Source organism: Panthera tigris, chromosome B1 (genome assembly GCF_018350195.1).
Source record: "Panthera tigris isolate Pti1 chromosome B1, P.tigris_Pti1_mat1.1, whole genome shotgun sequence".
NCBI lineage: Eukaryota > Metazoa > Chordata > Mammalia > Carnivora > Felidae > Panthera > Panthera tigris.
The window spans coordinates 52,209,569-52,233,649 of NC_056663.1; the positions used below are offsets into that span (position 1 = coordinate 52,209,569).

Genomic DNA, 24,081 nt, shown 5'->3' on the forward strand with positions numbered 1-24,081 from the left:
GAATGAGTTGAGAAGTATCCTCTTCTCTTACTTGTAAAGAATTGGTATTAAATCTTCCTTAAATGGTAGAATTGATCAATGAATCCACCTGGGCTTGAGCTTTTTTTGTAGGTAGTTTTTTTTATTACTAACTTAATGTCTTTATTTGATATAGGTCTGTTTCAATTTTCTATTTCACCTTGAGTTGTTTTCAGGTGTTTGCATCCTGCTAAGAACTTGTTCATGTCATACAAGTAGTCTAAGGTCATCTAACCCTAAATGCATCTGGCCTCATCATATATAAATTATTTATATATCACCAATTTTTCTTTTCTTTTTTTTTAATTACCAGTTTTTCATAGTATTCCTTATAATCCTTTTTGTTTATGTAAGGTTGGTGGTAAGGTCTCCTCTTTCATTCTGACTCTAGTAACTTGAGCCTTCTTTCTTTCATTCTTGGCCAATTGTTATTGATTTTATCAATCTTTTAAAATAATCAACTTTTGGTTTCATTGCTTTTTTTCCTATTGTTTTTGTATTCTCTATTTCATTAATTTCTGTTCTAATATTTATCTGGTATTTCCTTCCTTCTGCTTGCTTTAGGTTCAGTTTCCTCTCTCCAGGATCTTAGGATGGAAGGTTAGGTTATTGATTAGAGATCTTTTCTTTTTTCATTTAGACATTTTCAGCTATAAATTTTCCTTCAGGCACTCCCATAACGGCATAAGTTTTGGTATGTTGTATCTTCATTTTCATTCATTGCAAAATATTTTTTTAAATTTCCATTATTATTTATACTTTGATCTATTGGTTATTTAGGATTGTATTGTTTTAGTTTCCACCTATTTGTAAGTTTTCCAAATTACTTTCTGTTATTGACTTCTAATTTAATTCCATTGTGGTCATAGAACATACTCGCATAATTTAAATCATTAAAAACTTATTAAGGTTTGTTTTATGGTCTAACATATAATCCATCCTGGAGAATATTCCACGTGCATTTGAGGAGAATATACATTTTGTTGTTGTTGAGAGGAGTGTTCTATAGCAGATTCTATTTTTAAAGTTGTTATGTAAAATTTCAAATGCATACAAAAGTAGAGACAGCTTATGGTGAACCCTTCATGTACTCACCACTCAGCTTCAATAATCTCATGGCCAATTTCAGGAGTTTTGACCAGTAATACCTCGGTAGTTCCCGATCACTGTAACAACTTGGATTCTCTGGTCAGTGATGGCTTCCCAGGTGAGAAGGTCAAGAGAGACAAAGATCTTTTGGCATGCTGCCAAAATGTCCCCCGCTCAGGAGTTGAGGAGCAAGCTCTGAGCAGTGGGTAATCTCTGTTGGACCTCCAAAAATGTTAACACAAAGGGAAAACAGAATTAAGCCTTGTCAAAATTTTATGGTACGTATAGTAGACAATCAAATAACAGATCCCCTGAGGGTCTTGGAGGAAAGATTTTTAATGCAGAACTATGTTGTTTACATTAGGTTGTTTGCTAAAGTAATTGCTTGTAAAATACTATCTTGTCTAATATCAGTTAAGATTTTATGGCCATATCTTAGCATGTCTTTGTAGAGTGTGGAGCAGATACTCTGTAATTTTTGTTTGTGTATTACAAATCATGGCAGGTCTCATGGCAGGTCTCAGTTATTGCTTGTAAAGCTGGCAGAATGCTTTCATGTTTGCTCCAAGGTCATACTTCTAACACCCCATTTCTTTCAATCAATACATTACAATATTTATTTTGCTTTATTTTGTAATGTCTTCAGTCTTTTCCGAATGTTTCTACTGTTTCTTCTTTCCCTTGACTGTCATTCAAGTGACCGTTTCCTCGTGTGTCTTATAATTTATCATTGTGAGATCGTGTTCCATGGAGCCTATCTGTAATAGTTCCTTGACTCGGGTTTAAGGTGTAATCCTTGAGTGAATATTTACATTTGTTTTTGCAAGCACCTGATGTATTAGCAATCCAGGATGTCTTTAAAGTAAATTATCAGTTTGGTGCTTCCAGGATTCTCAAACAGTATACATTCTGGTCCTACACCTGTGTGAGGGTAAAATGCAAATTCTTAAACATATTTGTCTCCCTTTCACCTAGAGGAAAGGGCAAGAGAGACAGGTTTCCTTAATATCTCAAGAGAGAAAGGATTTTTCCCCTGGATTACCAAATGAGGTGTGGTTTTCAGGGTCCCAGCCTTATAAACAAAGGTCTCTAGGTAGGTAGACTTCTCACCTGTGTGGGTACTAGGCTTTGTCTCCCTTTCCCCTCAACAAAACTCTTTATTTATTATTTTATAAAACTTTTTATTTACTTTAAGAGAGAGAGAGAGAGCATGCACAAGCAAGGGAGGGGCAGAGAGAGAGAATTCCAAGCAAGCTCCGCACCGTCAGTGTGGAGACCAACTCGGGGCTCAAACTCAAGAACTGTGAGGTCATGACCTGAGCTGAAGTCGGACACTTAACTAACTGAGCCACCCAGGCGCCCCCCTTAACGAAACCATTTAAACGGAAACTCCAGGCCTCCAGATGTTCCTTGAGCAGTAACTTTTCCATATCCTTGCTTGTTTCTCTGAATCCATGATTTATATTAATTTTGGTCTTTGAGGATTTTCTTTTACTTTTACTAAGCTGGCTAGGCACTTAATAGTTTGTTGTTTTTTTTTAATATTTGTAAATATTTGTTGTTTTAGGGGCACCTGGGTGGCTTAGTCATGAATCATCTCACTTTGGCTCAGGTCATTATCTCAGGGTTCGTGATTTCCAGTCCCACATCGGGTGAGCCTGAGCCCCACTTCAGGTAAAAATACGAGCCCCGCTTTGGGTAAACCCCACTTCTCTCTCTCTCTCTCTCTCTCTCTCTCTCTCTCTCTCTCTCCTGCTGCCCTTCCTGGGATTCTTTCTCTCTCTCTCTGCCCCTCGCTCACTTGTGCCCTCTCTCTCTCTCAAAAAAAAATTGTTTTAAAAATAGACAATTGTAGGTGTCTTATGCTAAAAGGATTAATAGGGTTTGCATTCTGCCATATTGCTGAGCATGGTTTCTTTAAACTTAGAGCTTTATTTCAGCTAGAACTTATTTCAAATTTTTTTTATTATTTATTTTGAGAGGGGGGAAGGGAGGGAATGAGCAGAGGAGGGGCAAGCAGACTCCACACTTGCAGCACAGAACCTGATGCTGGGCTCGAACTCACAAACAATGAGATCATGACCTGAGCCAAAACCAAGAGCTAGACGCTTAACTGACTGAGCCACCCAGGTGCCTCTAGTTTGAGATAGGGCTATATTTCACTTTTGTAGACTCAAATGGCATAAAAGGAAAGGTGCAATGGGAAACTGGCACTGAGTGAGTGTGTGTTAGGAACTTTGATGAGTTCACCTTTACGGACAAAGGATACACAAAAGCAAATGTCAAGTAATAAACAGATTGCCTTCATAACTTTGGTTACCGTCTGCTACCCACACTAGTCCTGATTCCTTTTGATACAAAAGGTTGAAATGACCTTTATTCTTTTTTGTAGTGCTTCGTTCATTGCATTTCCTCTGTTCTCATGCACTAGCTTTTTCCTGATGAGCTTTCCTGTTGAGAAAAACTTCTACTTGTTCTTCCTGACTCCTCTAGGAAGGTGGGACCTAAATAAAGATGGGTGATTAGGATCATGGATAGATTCAAACACTTTGGACTGAGTTTGGGTTCACATAAAGGCAATCTGAGGGTGCTAAGAGAGTAAGTATTGAATTTTCAAGCCCATCTAAATACAGAAACTTAGAACCCAGGATGAATCCCATTGCAATTAACTTTGGAGAACCATCCTAATTCTTTGATATATCAAATACATATAAATAAGCCATTGACCAGAACTTAAAGGTGGTTTTGCTTCAGAGTGATTTAAATTACAATGCACAACCTTTTTAGAAATGAGAGAACACTAAGTGGAGACTATGTTCTGTTTAAGGTTAAAATATCCAATTCGGGATTCCTTCCTACACTTTGGAATAGAAAAAGTTTAGTCTCTCTCCTTTTTGAGAACACTGTATTTTATTGCAAACTAGATATTGTAATTAAGTTATATCTATATGATAGAAGTCTAACAGTCTATTTTTACTTTTTTTTTCCTGCAGTGAAGCCTATATATCCCTTTTCTTATTTTCTGCTTCTCTACTCAGAAGGTTCCCCTGTTTACTTATCTCTACCTCGCTGGGCTTCATGAAGCATTTGCCATTGTGTTTCCATAGTGCTAACTTACAGACATTCCAATAACTACACACTTCCGATAGTTGTTACAGTCACTATTACAACAATTCTTCAGGTCCTGCTTTTGCACTTGGCTGGGCACTGCAGAACCATAGCAACCTCAGAGATGTTGTCGAATAAGAAGACAGCTTCTGCCCCCCCTACCCCTGACCAGCTTTACTGAGTTATTGATGACATAGAACATATGTAAATTTAAGTTGTACAGTGTGGTGACTTGATACAAGTATGTACTGTGAAATGATTTCCACAGTAAGGTTGGTTAACACATCCTGGATGTGCCTTTTTAAGGCTGTCTTTGAGACCTAGCCTAGCTGCTTCTCCTATGTGATCTTTTTTTTAATTTTTTTAAAATATTTTGTCTTTATTATTGAGAGACAGAGAGAGACAGAGCATGAGCATGGGAGGCGCAGAGAGAGGTTGAGACACAGAATCTGAAGCAGGCTCCAGGCTCTGAGCTGTCAGCACGGAGCCCGACGCGGGGCTCGAACTCACGAAGTGTGAGATCATGACCTGGGCCGAAGTTGGACACCCAACCGACTAAGCCACAGAGGCGCCCCTCCTATATGATCTTTTTTACTTAAATTGTGCAGAACTACCATGAGGGTTCTAGATGGAAGTAGCCGCTCCCATCTCAAGAATCGACCCAGTGGGCTGTTTGGTAATCATCTATATCTTCTCGGGTGTTCCAAAAATTTGGCAAAGACCTGGCTTGTCTGTCAATACCCTGTCTTCCAATAACCCACTCGAATTCGAGAGCTGGACTTCTCACCTGTATTTGGGAAAGAGACTGAGAATAGCATCATGTTGGGACATTTTAATGGCTGTCTTAGACGTCTACAAGACCGACAAGCTGTGACTGGTAGTATTCCTGTGTCAGGTATTATAGTTCAATCTGATGTCTAGCAGGAATCACAGGTCTTAAAACCAGTCAGTCTTGGGCACAGATCCTAACTCCTCCACCAGCTGTGTGGTTTGCAATTTAAAAATTGTTCCCTCATCAACAATTGGGATTGCAATTGGGATCCCCATTGGAAAATGGGGATAACACTAACCAACTCATAGTATTGTTCTGAGGATTAAAAAATAATGTGTGTGAATGATGCCCCCCCCCCCAAATATCCAGGTTCTAACCCCTGGAACCTGTGAATATTACCTTATATGGCAAAAGAGACTTGGCAGATGTGATTATTAGAGGTCCATTGAGAGGATGTGACCCACCAGCTGGACCCAGACAATTGGAGGCTCTTCATCCCCTTCCATGTGCTTGGAATGTACATTCTGCCACCATTTCCACAATGGTGTTTTCAAGAATGCAGCCTTGAGAGAGCAATGTGTTTTTGAGACCACCTAGATAGTATATGTGATCAAACCCAGTTAAGGCCTCTGTTTAAACTTTTAAGTTTCTGGTGGGTGAGCATGGAGATCCACTGGTCTTGCAGCTGCCTGATAGGAATCCTGTGTGAATTTCCCTTCTTTATTACACCTGTCATCTACCAATCTGGAACGGTCTGCCTCTTTCTTTGGTCTCTTCTTAGGCTCCACGTACGGGGACCGATTTGTAAACCAACAGTAATTAAGTCGAAGATCTTAAGATGGGGAGATTATCCAAGGGGCACTTGGGTGCCTCATCAGGTTAAGCGTCCAACTCTTGGTTTCGGCTCAGGTGGTGATCTTGCAGTTTTCTGAGTTCGAGTGCCTTGTCGAGCTCTGCGCAAGCAGCACAGAGCCGGCTTGGGATTTTCTCTCCCTCTCTCTCTGCCCCTCCCCCACTCACACTGTCTCTGTCTCTCTCAAAATAAATAAATAAACTTAAAAAAATAAAAAGATGGGGAGATTATCCTGGATTATTTTGGTGGGCCCTAAATTCAATCATAAGTATCCTTATAAGAGGGAGGCAGAGGGAGAGTTGACTACAGAGGAAGAAGGCAAAGGCAAGGTGGCTACTGAAGCAAGATGCTTTGAAGATGGAGGCAGGAGCCCCAGGCCAGGGATGCAGCTGTAGAGGGTAAAAAAAGCAAGGAGCCTTTTGGAGAGTGTGGCTCTGCCCACAAGCACCTTGATTTTAGCTTAGTGAAAATGATTCAGACTTCCGACTTCTAGAACTGTGAGAGAACAAAGGTGGGCTGTTTTAAGCCACTAAGTTTGTGGTAATATGTTACAGCATCCATAGGAAGCATACACAGTATGTAAGCGCCGGAACATAGTAAATGTTCAATAACTATTGTTGCCTCACCTCCCCATCACATGCATACGCTAGCCACCATTAGTTGAATACTCACTGTATCAAGGTGACAGCACCTGCAGCTTCAGAGTCACCTGAGGAGCTAGGGGAACAAGCATAGGCTCCCAGAGGTTCTGATTCCATAGGTTTGGGGAGGAGCCTGGGAATCTGCATGTTTCTCTCTGCCTCCACCCCTCGCTGAAATTCTGATATAAATGTTCTGCACACAGTGTAAGAAACACTGCCTACAGCTAAAAATAATCTGCAGTCACCGCCAAGGTGACCTCAAGGGGGTGAAGGCAAGCAGGAGGAGGCTCTCTTCAAAGGCAGTTCAAGAACAAGCTACAGAAATCAGTCTCCACACCTGTAGGGGCGGCCTCCAGCATTCCAGACCTGCCCTTCTAGAGGACCTGTACAGGACACCTGGGAATGAGATACACTATCAAAATGCCCTTTCCTGGAATCTATAAAAATGGTCACAGGAAAGGTCTTGGCAATCCTCCTAGGAACAGAAGGAATCTGCATTTCTCACCATCATAAACAGTTCAAATTTATAGGAACGGTCCTAGGAGTCAAGGAGAAGGTGCCCAGAGGACCAAAAAACAACAATGCCCTGTTTCCAATTTTATCAATACTTGAGATGTAGCCAGCTGTGTGCTAAACCTGTGCTGGCCGCTTTATGAATTTCAAATAATTACATAATTCCATTTCATCCTCTTGACAGCATGCGGGGCCGGTAATTTTCATTTTATACGTAGGAAAACTGAAGCTCAGAGAGGTTCAGTAAGTTGCCTGAGCCCACACAGTTGATAAGTACTGAGGCAGGGCTCCACATTCTTTCTCTGAGTCGACCACCTGTGGAAGAATTCTGGATTGCCACAGGGTACAATCTGACCCACACAGCAGCATCTCTCTGCCACTGGCCACTGCTGTCCCCAGGGTGTGCCCTCTGATAAAGTAGTATGGACCTAGGGGTCCAGCCTGCTTAGTCCACAGCATTTTCCAGTTTCCTCCATTGATTTTCTTCTCCCATGGTGGGCAGGCATGGAAGCTTGTGTCCAGGATAAGGGCTACTGCCAGGGTGGGGAAGCTATGAGGACAAACTGATGAGCTGTGGCTCAAACACGACCCAGAGATGAGAGCCATGTCACATGGAGAACCATGATGGAGGAGTAAGGGACACCGGAATCACCTGGATTGTTCTTGTCAATTTTTTCTTAATCTTTTGTGTTATATAGTTTTTGTTTTTGTTTTTAAATAACAGGATGACCATCTGTTCTAGTTTGCCAGGGCCACCATAACAAAATACCAGCCTGGGGGCTTAAACAACAGTTTATTTTCTTATGTTCTGGAGGCTGGAAGTCCAAGATCAAGGTGTTGGCAGGGTTGATTTCCCCTGAGGCCTCTCTCCTTGACTTGCAGGTGGCCATCTTCTTCCTGTGTCCTCACATGGTCTTCCCTCTGAGAGTGTCTGTGTCCCACTGTCCTCTTCTTATAAAGACATTAGTCATATTGGATTAGAGCCCACCCCAATGACCTCATTTAACTTTAATTACCTCTTAAAAGATCTTGTTTCCAAATACACATCCTGAGGCACTAGGGGTTAGAACTTCAACATATGAATTTGGGAAGGACACAATTCAGCTCATACCTGCCTATTCAAGCTTTCTCCCACTCCTCCTCAAAGGAGAAAATAGTGGTTAAAGCACAGATCATCAGAGCTCGGCTTCATTAAGTCCTCCCCTATCATTTTCTCCTGCATGACGATAACCCGCTAGCTTCTCTTATGTGTACCTTAATTTCCCCTTTTCCTGCATGACTAAAACAATGAGAAGATGCCACTTGGGTTGAATGTACCATCATTCCAACAACACACTCAGCTGTAATAGAAACCTAAACATCATCTTCGTCTTATATTTCCATGGCACCTTACAGTTTACAGCTTTATTTCATAAACAGTACTCGATGCTTAGCATAACTTGGTTCTGTAGGAGTTGCTAGCCTGATTTTGCAGGTAAGACAAGAGTAAAAGTGACCATCCCACCCCTATGTGACTAGCAGCGTGTGTTAATATGATCTGTTGAGGCCTCCCTCTAACCCTAAACACACATAGGGGAGAAAATGTTGTTTTACTACAGAGTCAATTTTCCTACCAATGGCCAGGATGGGTAATAACACTGTTTTTTTCTTTTTCTTTTCTTTTCTATTCCTTTCTTTTCTTTTCTTTTCTCTTTTTCTTTTTCTCTTTCTCTTTCTCTCTAAGAATGAATTCTCTTTGGTTCTTTAGAAAACAAGGGCAAATAACTATCTTTGGTGATGGTGGTAGAGGATGCCCCAAGGAGATTATTCCTTTGAAATCAGTAGTGTGTCAGAACTTCCCTCACCTTGCTTCCCCAACTTTATCTTCTGGCCTTTTGGAACTGATGACTGACATGGTTACCCCTTTTTTGATTGTTCCTTTATTTCATTAATATTTGCCCAGTGTCCTCTATGCACCTGGCACTGTGAGGAGCTCTGAGAGGGGAGGAAGCACTGAGATAAATAGGATATAGACCTGTCATTCTAAAAAAGCATATGGTCTAGTGAGAAACTAATATGACTGGGAATATTACAAAGGAGAGAAAGGAGGGAATGAGTAAAGGAATGTCAAGTGTGAGCCACATAGATATGTGGCCATATTCAGTTTTCAGATTTAAAATTGAAATCTGAGGATGAGGCCCATTTAAAAAATATGTTTCGGGGCACCTGGGTGGCTCAGTCGGTTAAGCGACCGACTTCAGCTCAGGTCACGATTTCACGGTCCGTGAGTTCGAGACCCGCGTCGGGCTCTGGGCTGATGGCTCAGAGCCTGGAGCCTGCTTCCAATTCTGTGTCTCCCTCTCTCTCTGCCCCTCCCCCGCTCATGCTCTGTCTCTCTCTGTCTCAAAAATAAATAAACGTTAAAAAAAATTTAAAAAAATATATGTTTCATGTTTCCTTGGTAGCGATGACAAAAGTCTCTCCTCAGTCAGACTCTAGTCAGGTCATCTGGGCCTTCTTGATCAGGCCTCATCCTTGGTCTGTAAAAACTGCAGACTCTGCACAAATGATTTTATCCAACCCCCTTCCTCCCCTCACCCCCACTCTGAATCCTTGAATACACACTCACTTGATTTCTTTTTTTTTTCAAAGGATACATGTACCCCTATATTTATTGTAGTATTATTTACAATAGCCAAAGTATGGAAACAGCCCCAGTGTCAATGTAATGGAATATATGGTCCATCAATGATAGTAATATTCATATATATTTTTTATATATGGATGATATTTTTTGTGGCTGAATAATATTCCATTATTGTATATATTTTATATACACACTAACTTGATTTCTAACAGTTCAAGACCACATCCTTGGATGACCCTTACCCACCTTAAAACACAAAAGCTCAAGGTGACCGAAAGAATTTACTGTTTGGGTGCCTGGGTGGCTCAGTCTGTTGAGCCATCAACTTCAGCTCAGGTCACGATCTCACAGTTTATGAGTTCGAGTCCCACATCAGGCTCTGTGCTGATAGCTCAGAGCCTGGAGCCTGCTTCCGATTCTGTGCCTCCTTCTCTCTCTCTGCCCCTCCCCTGTTCATGCTCTGTCTCTCTCCCTCTCCCCAAAATAAATAAATGTTAAAAAAAATTTTTTTAAAGAATTTACTGTTTGTTCTAGCCAACACCTGATGATAGGCCCCCGTCAGCCTCTATGGAGGATTTGCTAAAAGGGGCTTACAATTGTGAATCCTTCCTCTGTCCCTCTGGATGGATATGTATCTCCTACAACTCAGGAATGAATTTCTCACAGACCTGAAATCCATTCCTTTGAAATACAATCCTCAGGAAGTATAGGGCCCCTGTCTCCCAGTCTGTGAGAGGATAGAACCTTAAATTCGATTAACTGTCCCCTAACAGACACAGCTGGCCTAATAGCATTTACACTGACCAAGCTTTTGTAATTTTTCACTTCCATGCCTCTGTACAAGTCCCCTTCCTATTCTCCCATTCTCCCTTGGAAATGCCCAGTCACCTCTGAACAAACTGAACTTGAGTTCAGTTCACTCTGGACCCTTCCCTACTGCAATAATGTATTACTGATGACAATCTGTCCTGATCACTTTAGCTCGTGTCTGGCTTTTTCCATCTTTGACACTGATAATGACAGAATATCCTCTTAAATCTTCGGGTAAGAAATTGAAAGTTGTAGAAAATAGACTTCCATTGCTCCTTAGAAACAAAACCCTGAGGGAGGGACACACACACACACACACACACACACACACACACTGAAACCAAGGAGAAAAAGTGCAAGTAAATCAAGGTACCGGAGACTTTTCACCAGGGAGACACTGATTAAAAATGCAGCAGAAATCCGGCAGAGGATGCAACTACCACATCTTTCCTGGTGCCTAGTCACATATACCTCCATGCTCCTTGGGGACGAGCAGATGGAGGAAGTGGACAGCAGAGGCCAGATGAAGAGACATGTCCTGGGCCATTAGCTGGTATGTGTAGACAAACTGCTTTTCATTCTTTTCCTGTTCCCCAGCCATCCTATCTCAAAAAATAAAAACTAAACTAGACTTAAGTGATGGAGAAGGAAGTTTTGGCAGTAGAAAGAGCACTGATAAGAAAGTTATAAGAAGGAGCACCTGGGTGGGTTAGTTGATTGAGCATCTGAGTCTTGCTTTCAACTCAGGTCATGAGCTCAGGTTGATTAGATTGAGTCCACGTCAGGCTCTGTGCTGACAACATGTAGCCTGCTTGGGATTCTCTCTCCCTCTCTCTCTGCCCCTTCCCCACTTGTGCTCTGTCTCTCCCTCTAAACAAACAAACAAACAAACAAACACACACACAAAAAAATAAAGCCCCAAGGAAATGGGTTTCCTTCCCGGTCTGCCACTCACCAGTTGTTTGATTTTAGGCATGTTGTTTTGCATCTCTGAGCCTCGGTTTCCTCATCTGTAAAATGAGAGGGTTGGATTAGATTATTCTATTTCATTTACATGTATTTATCAAATATTTATTATGTACCCATCACTGTGCTCAACTCCGGGGCTACAAAGATCAGTGGAACCCAGTCCTTGCCTTTATACAGGTGAAGGAGTGAACACTAGAGTGTCCCGGAAGTCACGGACGAGGGCATGGGGCCTGCGCAGGGAAGGAAGTGAGTTAAAGAAGGCTGGCAGGGACTCAGAGTCTACCTGAGCAGGGCAGGTTGAGTGTAAAAGAAGGCTAGGAAAAGGAAACTGTGGTCAGAAGGTGGAATTTCAGGATTTGAAAATGTCAGATGTACAGAAATTCTGGCTGGTATAAGTTTACACTGTGTGGACTTGAAATTTTGAATGCATGATTTGGCAACTCATATTTGAACTCCTACCAGTAACCCCTTACAATAAAACAATAAAACAATTAAAAAAAACCCCAATAAAACAATGAAGTTCACAGCAGGAGTCACTAGTGCCCAGTCTTTCCGTAGTCTTTGATGATCTTTTGGAATCTAAACTTTCTCAGGAGGGTCTTCAATTATACTTCTCTGTCAGGGCTGTATTAAAATCGAGTTGCCAATCCAAGCCACTCCAGACTAGATACAGTGCTAAGCCGCAGCTCCAAGTCTGCTATGGTGTTTAGCTGCCAGAACTTGCATTAATAACCATTATATTACAGTATGTCTTTTTTTATTTTGATTCTTTCAATCTCAATTTTGAAAAATGTCCGCATATAGAAAAGTTGGAAGATTGGTACCTGAGATATCCTTAAATCCTTCCCCCAAATTAACCAATTATCAATAATTTGCCACATTTTCATCCTTGTGTGTGTGTGTGTGTGTATTCTTTATGTATGTGTATATGTGTGTGTTCTCTCTATGTGTGCATGCATATATATGCACACATATACAATCCATATATATTTTTCTGAAACATTTGGAAGCTGCAGACATCGGGATACTTCATCTTTAAACATTTCAGCATGTATCTTGAGAAAGAAGACAATTTCCTCCTACACAATCACATTATTATTATCCCATCTGTAAAAAATCAACATTAACTCAATAATGTCAACTAACATACAATCCATGTTCACACTTTGCCCCAAAGTCTTCTGTAGTTTTTTTGGGGTTTTTGGGGGGGTCAGGGATTTAATCAAGTTTCTTGCCTTGCACGTGGTTATTACATCCCTTTCTTTACCTCCCATGAATCTGGAATGGGCCTCTTGCCTTTTGCTTTTGTTTTGGTGTTCCACGGCACTGAATTTTTAGGGGAGCCCAAGCCAACTGCCTTGTAGAATATCCCATTCTGTGGATGTGTCTGGTGGTTTCTCAGGCTTAGATTCAAGGTAAGCACATCTGGCCAGGGCATATCCCAGGAGATGTTGTGTGCCTATTACTGTCTCACAGCAGGAGGCTCAGAATGACTGGATGTTGCATTGTTGATCACTTGGTTATCATGACGATCACCAGATCTCTCCATTATAAAGATATGCTTTTCCTTTGGTAATTACTTTGTGATCTGTGGGGTGACACTTGTGGATCTGTCCTCTTTGGGTGGTCATCTCTGAGAAAAAACGATGGAGTAAGAAGAGCAGAATAGGATGGGAAAGGAAAGGACAGTGGAGGAAAGCCAAAGGAAGCACAGTAAGGGAAGACATGGGGAGGGAAAGTGGAACAGTTGTCATAGTCTATTGAACAAATTAAAGGACTGAAAACAAAACTACATGTCACATTTAAAATTATACGTAAAGCCTCCTGTAAATAATGTGGGGGAAAAAATGGGAAGCGACATAGCTGTGACTAAAAGAGTCGAGGTCAGACTGAAGTTGCTTCCCTGCTTTATTGGACACTGACCCCAACTTAGGTTCAGTGACGATAAAATAAACTCCAATAGTGATCACTTAATTAGCATTGTTGACATTGCCACCTAGTAAATTCTCCCACTTCTTAATTATGCCTTTATTTTAGATGTGACTCTTTATTTTAATTATATCCAATTAGATGTAATTGCATATTCTTAGTTCATTTCATTATGGCTATGAGCAGAGAAGCACTTTGCCAAAAAGAGTGTGTTGACTTTCTGAATATTCTCTTTATTCCTCTTCGCAGCTGCCAGAGTGTGCAGGGGTGGTTGAGTTCATACATAGGTTTCCCACTATCAACTGCATCCCTGTGGCATGCATTCATTTGACATTGCTCCTGTTGAGACATGGGGTCTACACCCTCTCCCATTGAAACTGGGTGGGGTTTTGTGCTGTTTAAAATCAAGACAGTGCTGTGGAAGTGACATTATGTGACATCAGAGTCTAGGTCATAAAAGTTGATGCAGCTTCTGCTTTACCCTTGGGAATATTCACTCTGGACTCCAGAGTGCTTTGTATGCAGCCCAACTGCCCTGTGGCCAACTTACCAGGAGAAATACCAAATTGACTCCCAAGGAAACCATGGGAGAGCCCTGGAGACTACAGAGAAGGGTGCTGGGTAGTGCCCAGATGCTTCAGCCTCTCCCCCTCCTACTACTCCAGCTCTAGCTACCAACTGCTGGATGTTGTTTTAAGCAACCATGCTTGGGCTGATTTATTTTATGTGCAATAGCAACAGTCCCTCATCCATCCAGTTTGTCACCTTCTTCTAAGATGCCGGGTTGCTGTTCTGGTTGGTTCCAAAAACCAAAGTGGCTCAGTGAACAGACATAAGGAATGTGGCTATTAGAATGTATCTGAATATAGGCCCATTGATCATATCATTGCCCCCAGAGCTCTCCTTTTGTTGTGGTTGTGTCATGAAACTTTAGCCCTCTTTTGCTGACATAGCAGTGGCTGTCTTCTCCTAACACCCATAGCTCAGGATCTCAACAGACAAAAGCAGTGCAAAGTAAGTCTAATTACATTAGTGTGATGGCACTGAACTTTAGACACGTAAGTGTTGTCTTTGGGTTTCTGCCTTTCTGCTTGGTTTTGCCATTTAAAGGACATCACCATCCCTTGGGCTCAGTTCTCCCTCTCTGAGCCAGGAACAATTCCACTCCTACTTCACCAGGTCATTGAGAGAGGCATGTGTGATAACATATTTGAAAATATAACGTGAATTGTAACATAGTGACCAAACAAACCTAAGAAATTATCATCATCACTGACAAGTTATTCATCTGCTCTTAATTTCCTCATCTGCAAGGTGGGAAAAATATAATACCACCTTCCTCCTACTCTCATCAGAACACTGCTATAAACATCTGCAATGATATCTAAGATCAGTCAGATTTGGGAGGAGAGGCCAGGGTGAAATATGTTCAGTAAAATACAGGGTATCTATTCAACAAATATACATTGAATGGCTTCTATGTATAGACACTAAGCTGGTTGCTGGACATACTATAATCAAGAAATGGTCCTTGCCCTCAAGGAGCTTATTGTCTAGTGGAATGTTATGGACACCTCAGGAATCTATTTCAATACAGTTTATTTATTTACTTTTAGGCTTATTTATTTATTTGAGAGAGAGAGAGTAGGGGGGAAGGGGCAGAGAGAGAGGGAGAGAGTGAATTCCAAGCACGCTCCACACTATCAGTACAGAGCCCGATACCGGGCTTGAAACCATAGCCATGAGATCATGACCTCAATCAAAACCAAGAGCTTGGACACTTAACCCACTGTACCACCCAGGTGCCCATATTTAGTTATTTTTTTTAATGTTTATTTATTTTGAGAGAGAGAGAGAGAGAGCAGGGGAGGGGCAGAGAGAGAGAGGGAGAGAGAGAATCCCAAGCAGGCTCCACGCTATCAGCACAGAGCCTGAGGTGGCGTTTGATCTCACAAACAATGAGATAACAACCTGAACTAAAATCAAGAGTCGACGCTCAACCCACTGAACCACCCAGGCGTCCCTCAATACAGTTTATTAAGAGGTGAAATCAGGGAAAGTAACCAAGGTGGGCTCAGGTCTCATGGGTGGCAATGGAGCATGGTGATGAAGAGCACAGAGTCTGAACCCAACTGCCTGGGTCTGACTCCTCCTTCCACCACTTATTTCTATCTGTCCTGGGAAAACTTATTAAGATCTCTGTGCCTCAGTTTCCTCATTGGTAAAAGGAAAATACAAACTAATTTCAGAAAATTGTGCAAGGACTACATGAGCCAATATATGCAAAGCATTTAGCACAATGTCTGGAACACAGTGTGAACTATTGTTAGCATTACATAGGGCTGTGGAGCCTACATAAAGTGGAGCCCATAGCTTTGGGGGCTTTGGCGGGTGTGGAATCAGGAGAGGCTTCCTAGAGGCAGTGACAGCTGAGAGGAGATCTGAAGGATGACAGGAATTAGCAGGCCAAGGTACAAGGTATTGGGGGTAAGGTGAATGTATACCAGGCAGAAAGAACACCCAGATTCTTTAAATCAGTGCTTTCTCAAACTTTGATGTTCATAAAAATCATCTAGGCATCTTCTTTAAGTGCAGATTCTGATTCAGTAGCTCTGGAGTGAAACATTCCTTTTTTTTTTTTTTTTCTTTCTTTCTTTTTTTTGAGAGAGAGACAGAGAGAGTGTGAGTTGGGGAGGAGCAGAGAGAGAGGGAGACAGAGAATCCCAAGTAGGCCCCGTGCTGTCAGCACAGAACCTGATGTGGGGCTCAAACTCGTGAAACCATGGGATCATGACCTGAGCTGAAATCAAGAATCGGACGCTTAACTGACTGACCACCCAGGTGCCCCTGGAGTGAAATATTTCTAATAAAGTTCCCAGGGAATGCTAATGATGCTGGTCCCTGTCCTACACTTCCCCACCAGAGCAAGATTTGAACTGGGTGCAAAATCTCAAGAGGAAACTGTCAGCTATTTAAGGATAGCTGGTGTGCAAACTGCTGGGAATGGGGTTTGGGAACTGTCGTGCCAGGTAGAGAGAATAGGAACGATGAGATCTGTGATGCTGATCACTGCCTAAGGGGCTAGATCACAAAAGGACCTACAAGAAAAGAAAAAAGAAATTTAGAACATAAAGAGGGCTTTAGCTACCAAATGGAAAAATAGTCTTGAGGGAAACCCTGTTGGAAGAAATGAGACCAACTAAGAGTTTCTCCTTAAGTACTGTGAGAGATGGTGGTGGCATCAGCCTTGGCGATGGAGAGAGGTGGGGGATTTCAAGAGTTATTAGATCACAATTTGGTGATTGATTTGCTTACGGGATGAAGGGAGGAAGAACACAAGGAAGATAGGCACGAGGTGATCAAGTTTGACTCAGCTGCCTGCTACAGTCAAGCACATGGAGAAAAACTGCTCATCAATGGCACATACAGGCAGTGTCTTCTCTATCTCAAGTGCTCCTGCTACTTTTGGCAACTGTAGATCGGCTTTCTTCAAACTACTTTCAAACGCTCCATTTCTACTAACTACTCAAGGCCTGGTAGAGAAACACAGAGCCGGGAAAGTAAACCTGTACTTCAAAATTTCCGTACTTACTCTCTTAGTTTCTGTTCATTAGTTGTGTAGGGTGTGTTGGCCTTCCCACATTAGCTGTTACTTTTTGAGGGCAAGTGCTGATGACCCAGTAGGCACCTAATACATGCTAGGTGACTATTTGATAGAATACAAGATGATTACACATTAATGCCATTTATTATCTCACAAAATAATAATAAAAGTAATAACACCTGTAAGGTGTTGAGTATTTTACATGCATTATAAATGCCATCATCTTTTGTTTATCAGAATCATCTGAGACCCTTACAACCAGGCTGTTTGTTTTGACTACAGCCTCCTGGAATTTAATGTAATAGAATGGAAGCCTGTCCTATTACTGTTGAGCTCGACTGCCACCTACTGTTCAGGTACTTACTAAGTTCACAAATGGCGCTCCGTCTCCGCTCTATTCTTTGCTATTGAATATTTGTTTTCTGCAGATCTCAGGGGCTTTCTATGCTTTGAGTTTCAACCCAGAGTAGGTGTAATTTTTTAAGTTTCCGGTGTTCCATTATAGCAATCCAACATGATACTGACAATTTTCTCTTGTGGGCAAAGAGTTTATGCCTTTATGGAATATTAAACATTTTAAAATGTAATGACACACTGTTTTTTTTTCATAGGCTTTTTTTTTTTTCAGTTAAACTAAAAGAAAAGGTCACAAAATTTTGGAAGAATATTTCCCTACCTCAAGCAGACATCATTAACTTAAGACAAGACAGACATCTTGGCTACATTCCATTCAGAGTGTAAATCTTACTCATCTTTCAAGGTCATTGTTTCAAATGATATCTTCTCCATAAAACTTTCCCTGATTCCTCATTCTGGAAGTAAATTCTGAATTGTTATAATGAATCACAAAGTGGAAGGACGATAAAAATTCTAATTCGAAAAATAGCTTTATAAACCAGTTCCCTCATTTTCTCTTTTCTGTTGGTTCCTTTTTTTTTTTTTTTTTTTCGTTTGGAGACAAATAAAACTGGACTCTCAGCTGTAACAATCTTATAAAGTGTTTGTTTTAATAAAGGAACATTTTAGGAAGGGCAAGGCCAGAAGCAGGGACACTGTTGGGGGGCAAGGCCAGAGGCAGGGACACTGTTGGGTGATGGGGTGAGATTTTATTTATTTCTCTCTCTATTTATTTATTTATATATATCAGGTGAGATTTTAGACAATTCATTTTGACTTTGATTGCTGTGAGACTTTAGCCTATCCGTTGTCCTCAGGTACTAGATGGTGAGGATTTCAAAGGTTAATGAAGTTACGAAAATAGTTTAAAGAAGGGGGCACTAAGCAAGAATTTATTTGAGTTAATTTCTGGTATAATTTAGGTATCTGGGAGTAGTTCAGTGGCACTGTATTTAATGGGGTGGCTATGTGGTGGTGACCAATGTCCTCCCCGCCCCCCGCCCCAGGTACCTTGATTTCACAGATCTAGATGAAGTCCAGTCTCCGCTACAGACTAAGATTTAGCAAGCCATTTGAGCTTCCTCACAGGATAGGATTAAATTTTTCCTCTTCTGCGCATTGTTATTTCTACCTAGGTCCCTCTCATAGGTGTTTGCATGCTTTTTCTTACTCTCGTTCAAGGTCACAGAACCTTGGCGCGGCGCTCTCTGGGAGTCTGCGGTGCCGGCCCTGGGTTCCTCCCTTACACCTGCGGTTTCTCTACGGTCACAATCACTGATTCGATCGCACACTTGCCATCTCACGGAGAATGGAAGAAAATCCTCACACTTTACGTCAGCCCCACGTTGTGACGAGCCCTTGCAGGGACTACTAAAGTGCAGGGAGGCAGGCAAGGACCTCTTCTCGTCGTCCCTTCTTCCCTGGCCTTTTCTGATAAATATTTGGAAGGGGTGAGAGGGACGGCGGTGGGCGTGAAGGCAGAAAGGCTCTTTTTCCTGGTAGGAACACAAACCTTCGGGTCCTTGTTTCCGGAAACATTCTCCTCGGACCTGGGGAGGGGACCGACTTCCGGCTCTGACTTCCCTGCCTTTCTAGTTTCGAGCTCCACCGCTTCCGCCCAGAGTTGCCCTAGGCTCCGGCTCCGAGCAGCTACTTCCGCCAGGAGTCCCAAGCGGCTCGGTCTCGGAAACTGACCCTAAAGCGGCCTCCTCCTTCTCCCTTCAGCCTGCCCACCTGAGGCCGGGTCCCCAGGTGGCGGCAGAGGCTTGCTGGGCCTGTCGCGGAGCGTTCTCTCGGCCCGAGACCTGGACCTGGGGCACCGGGAGCACAAGAGAGACGCCCGGGCCTGGCCCAGCCCCAGCCCCCGTCCTCCCGCGGCCAGTGACGGTGGCCACAGGCCTCGCCGCGCCCACCCTAGCCTGGGGCGGGGCCCGGCCTCCCCGCCCCGTCCCCGCCCCTCCGGCCTGCCCCGAGCCTGGTCAGTCTGGTCCCCAGCCCTGCGGCGGTGTAACCGCCTCGGACCTCCGGGACTCGGCAGTCCCGTGGCTCCGGCCGCGGGGCAACATGGAGTTTGCGGAGCTGATTAAGACCCCGCGGGTGGACAATGTGGTGCTGCACCGGCCTTTTTATCCCGCCGTCGAAGGTACCTTGTGTCTGACTGGTCACCACCTGATCCTGTCTTCTCGGCAGGACAACACCGAGGAGCTGTGGCTTCTCCATTCAAACATCGACGCCATCGACAAGCGGTGAGTGCCCATCCCACCCCCTTCCCGTAGGGAGCTTGGGGGACCTTAGGTGGACGTCTGAGGCCACGCGATTCAGTGTTTTCCTTGCGCCCCATCGCCTAACCCGCCAGCAAAATGAGCCCTCTCTGGCCTAGATTGAGGATAGGAATTTTAGAAAGCAGAAAACCATTCAAACGAGATGCCTGATTTCCGTTAAATCTGGGTGGAATTTCCAGGGTTGTCACATGTTATCCTGATTATCATTTTTGGTACATAACATCATTTGGGTGGATTTTCAACCTTAAAAAAAAATTTCTTCTTGCACCATCATATTCCTTGTATTATTGATTATTGATTGCCTGTCACAGTTCTTGAAGTAGTTGAGTGTGATTTAGGTAAAGTCTTTAGTTGCCACTTTTGAGGAAAACTCCAAGAACTTCGTATGTAGTGTCTAAAGTTCACAAAACTTTTTTTTTCCTTTCCCTCAAACATGTTTGGTTGATCATATTTCTCCTTATTTCTTACCTTCTGGGTCATCAATTGAATACTTCCTACCATAGGAGATTTAATATCTTTTATTTGTCCTTACTAAGGTCTGCTTTTGGAAGAAACAGAATTGGCTCTTAATCAAAAATATTAATTCGTTAACCTCTTTTTTTTTTCTTTTTGCACCCCAGACTCTGTCTTTCCAAGGTGGTGTCTCAGAGTCAAAAAGTTATACATCCATCTGCAGTCAAAATTCTTACTTCCCCAATGGCTCTGTGTACTTAACTCTAGCCAGGAGAAGGTGAATTGATCATCCAGTTTACACTAAAGTATAAATGAATGACAACAGCCTTTTTTATTACCTCTCAGGAAAACTTGGATACTAAGAAGATTCCTAGAGAGGTTATGCCTTAAAAGAAAATAATTTCTAGTGGTAGAATTTGAATGGTATGGATGAATTGGTGACAGATTTATTTATTTTTTTTTCAAGCAGAGGATTCTTGCTAGACTCCTCAGATCAACCTTCTCCTGTGTAAAAGTTTTCGATGGTCTCTTCCTGGCCTGCATAATAAAGCATAAACCTCTTAACTCTATTATTTGTGGTGCTCCGTGTCTGGCCCTAACTTATTTTTCCCACTTGGGTTCTTGCCATTCCCTTTCACGAACCCTTTTTATTAGCCAGTCCTCACTCTTTATTTTTGCTTGCCGTGTCCTGCATTCTCTTGTGTATATCTTATCGATGCTCTTCCTTCTGCCTGGAATGCCGTGTTCCTCCCAAGTTTGTTAAAGATTTATTGAATGTTGTTAGGGTCTAGACATTTTGGGAGGCTTTAAGAACATCGAGATGAATAAAATATAGTGCTTGTCTTTCAGGACTTCATAGGCCATCATCCAACCTCTATTCGTCTATCAATATTTAGTTTAACCCTGTTAACTGCCGCCTCTTTTTGTAGGTTCTTCCTACAAAGAAGGAATTTCCACAACTAGAAGTAATTCTCACCTTGAAATCCTTTAGCTCTTTAATTATACCTCTTTAATAAGTGTATGTTACCATTTGTATTTTGATAGTTACATAGATGTTAGCTCCTTGAAGTCAGTACTTAACATTTGGTTAATTTTTATCTCTTTCCAAACTCCTAACGTGGGCAGATAGGCATATAGGAAGTATAAGATGGATTGACCCCCGAATGGTCTGTGGCGCTATAGAATACAAATTACTTATTTATTTTTTTAATTTTTTAAAAATGTTTTTTATTTATTTTTGAAAGAGAATTAGACAGAATGTGAGTAGGCAAGGGGCAGAGAGAGAGGGAGACACGATATGAAGCAGCCTCTAGGCTCGGAGCTGTCAGCACAGAGCCTGACGCAGGGCTTGAACCCACGAACCCACGATATCATGACCCAAGCCAAAGTCGGATGCTTAACTGACTGAGCCACCCAGGTGCCTCTGAAGTAGAGTTTCTCCTCACCACCAACTCCCTTTTCTTTTTTTCTTATTTCTTTTTCTATGGTTGCTTTTCACACTTTCATTTCATCATATTTACGTAGCATTTACTACATGCCAGGCCTGGTAAGGCTAACAAAGTATATAAGACATGACATTTTAACCTGTTAGGGCAGAAATGACAAATTGTGTATACATTTACCTTTTTCCCCAGGAAGCAGCATGATGTGATGGAAAGAGCACGAGCTAGGTGGTCAGACCAGAGTTTGTTTAATTGTTGTGGTCAAGAAATACTTCCATGTGTCTTCTATGTGCTGATCACTGTCTGGGCTCTGCAGGTACAGTCGTGACTAAGGTGGTTGAAGAATTTGTGTACCAGTGGAGGAGATAGACATTCAAATAAATCAACAAATAAGTAGATAACGATGTCAGGTAATAAGTTCCAGGAAGAAAAATAAAGAAAGATGGGAGGGTAGAGAATGCCCGTGTATTTAGAAAGAATTTCAGAGAAGACAAGTGACATTTAAATGAATGACATCTGAATGAAGAGGAAGCTAGCAGTGTGAATATGGGAAGAAGGAGCATTCCAGCCAGAGGGATCAGGGAATGCAAAGACAGGAATATGCTGGGATTAAACAAGGAAAAACATAGAGACCAGTTGGCTGGAGGGCAGTGAGCAAGGGTAGAGGCTAGAGGCATAGCAGAAAATGGTTGGAGGGATAAGCAGGGGCCAGATGGTGTAGGGCTTTATTTGCCGGTGTGATGGTTTTCACAGGAAGCCCCTGGAGAGTTGAAAGCAAGGAAGTAAGAGCAGACAGACTTTGTAGATGATTCCGGCCGCTGGCAGAAAATGGATTGCAGAGGGGGAACAGTGGAAGCAGTGGGCCCAGTTAGGAGACTGTTGAATAGTTCAGGGAAAAGGCGGTGGTGACTTTAGAGTGGAAGCAGGGGCACCTGGGTGGCTCAGCAGGTTAAGCGTCAGACTTTTGCTCAGGGCATGATCGCACAGTTCATGAGTTCGAGCCCTGCATCAGCTTCTGCACTGGTGATGCAGAGCCTGCTGGGAATTCTTCCTCTCCCTTTCTGCTCCTTCCTCTCCCCCGCCCCCCCCCCTCTCTCAATAAATAAATAAATAAATAAATAAACAAACTTGAAATAAAAAAAGGAGTGGAAGCAGTAGTAGCATGATCAGAAGCAGGCCAGTTTGGGGTGTGTTTTGAAGGCTGAGCTGCCATGCCTCGTGAGTGAGTTGCAAATGCGATGTGAGAGGAAGAGCAGTATTAAGGATGCCTCTTTTAGTGCTGCCTCCGGTGGGGTAGGTGTCCTTGGACAAGCCACTTAACCTCTCTGAACATCACTTCTATCACACAGAGGAAGACAGCCCTTCTCGTATCTAGTAGTAACTTCTATTTGGGTAACACGTCACAGGCTCATGTAGTGCTGTCGTGCACGTTGCATACATAATTTGATATGGTCCTTTCAGCACGCAAGGTGTTACACAGGTTTTACAATTATACCTTTTTCTTTTCATGGACCTCACATGTAGAGAGTTGAGTTAATCCTACTCAGTTGATGACTTGTCATTTTCAGGATGGATTCATTACAAGGTTTTCTTGTTTTTGTTTTTGTTTTTTTTTTAATTTGATTCGTCTTCAAGCCCTAATTTTCATGCCTGTTTTCTACCTCATCCTCAGTCCCTATAGGCAAGTAATGCTGAGTGTTGCTATTTGTCCTTGGATATATGTATATTCCTATAAAATATATAGCACTATCATGTGTGAGTTTAATTTCCCTCAGTATGAGTATGTTGCAGATCTTGTTCTATTTCTCAACATTAACTCAGTACTCTTGTTCAGGATCTCTTCCTATTGCTGTGTGTACATCCATTTCACTGCTTCTGATGGCAGAATAGAATCCCAAATTATCTACCACATTCTGCTTTTCTGACCCTCCAGAGAACCTCCAACTTCCTGCTGTCATGACATATTCTGCCCCTCCCCCGCTTCGTGTATAAATTCTCTCTCTCCCTCTTTTTAAAAAAAAATTTTTTTAAATGTTTATTTATTATTGAAAGTCAGAGAGAGTCAGTGCGTGAGCGGGGGAGGGGCAGAGAGAGAGGGAGACACAGAATCCAAAGCAGGCTCCAGGCTCCGAGCTGTCAGCACAGAGCCCGACGTGGGGCTCGAAGTCACAAACCTCGAGATCATGACCTGAGCCGAAGTCAGATGCTTAACCGACTGAGCCACCCAGGTGCCCCTCTCTCCCTCTTAAAAAAAAAAAAAAAGTGCTTAAAATTTGGGTTTGTTGTCTTTCTAGCATTGATTTGCACCGATTCCGTGTATACTCTTGAGGTATTATTCTTTACTTGGACATGGCAAATGTCTTCTAGTCTCTCACCCATTTGTTGACTTTTCTGTGGTGTTCTTTGTTGAACAAAAGGCCTTAATTTTAATTCAGAATTCATCAATTTTTACTTTATTGTTTGTGCTTTTTAAGTCATACTGAAGAAGATCACTAGGATATTCTCTACATTTTCTTCCATATTAGCTTTATACTTTTACCCTTCACTTTTAGTACTTTAATTCATTTGGATTCTAC

At 42.3% G+C, this 24,081-nt stretch overlaps 1 protein-coding gene and 1 long non-coding RNA gene across 4 annotated transcripts in view; one reads left to right on the forward strand and one right to left on the reverse strand.

Moving 5' to 3' along the window:
• The window catches only part of LOC122237915, a 34,858-nt gene extending 16,308 nt beyond the window's left edge, over positions 1–18,550 (reverse strand). The window contains exons 1-2 of one of the 2 annotated variants that reach the window (XR_006216679.1): positions 18,340–18,550; positions 11,386–11,440 (exon numbers count right to left, since the gene is read on the reverse strand). This is a non-coding gene — a long non-coding RNA (uncharacterized LOC122237915). Of the gene's footprint in view, positions 1–11,385; positions 11,441–16,920; positions 17,008–18,339 lie in introns of those variants that run through there. The other variant, XR_006216680.1, reaches the window with a different exon arrangement.
• A 429-nt stretch (positions 18,551–18,979) lies between these two features.
• Positions 18,980–24,081, forward strand: part of MTMR9 (myotubularin related protein 9) — a 50,484-nt gene continuing 45,382 nt past the window's right edge. Inside the window, exon 1 of one of the 2 annotated variants that reach the window (XM_007097131.3) lies at positions 18,980–19,574. In XM_007097131.3, coding sequence (XP_007097193.1) covers positions 19,393–19,574 — 182 coding nt within the window. In that variant the 5' untranslated portion in view covers positions 18,980–19,392. Of the gene's footprint in view, positions 19,575–21,735; positions 21,822–24,081 lie in introns of those variants that run through there. The other variant, XM_042983578.1, reaches the window with a different exon arrangement.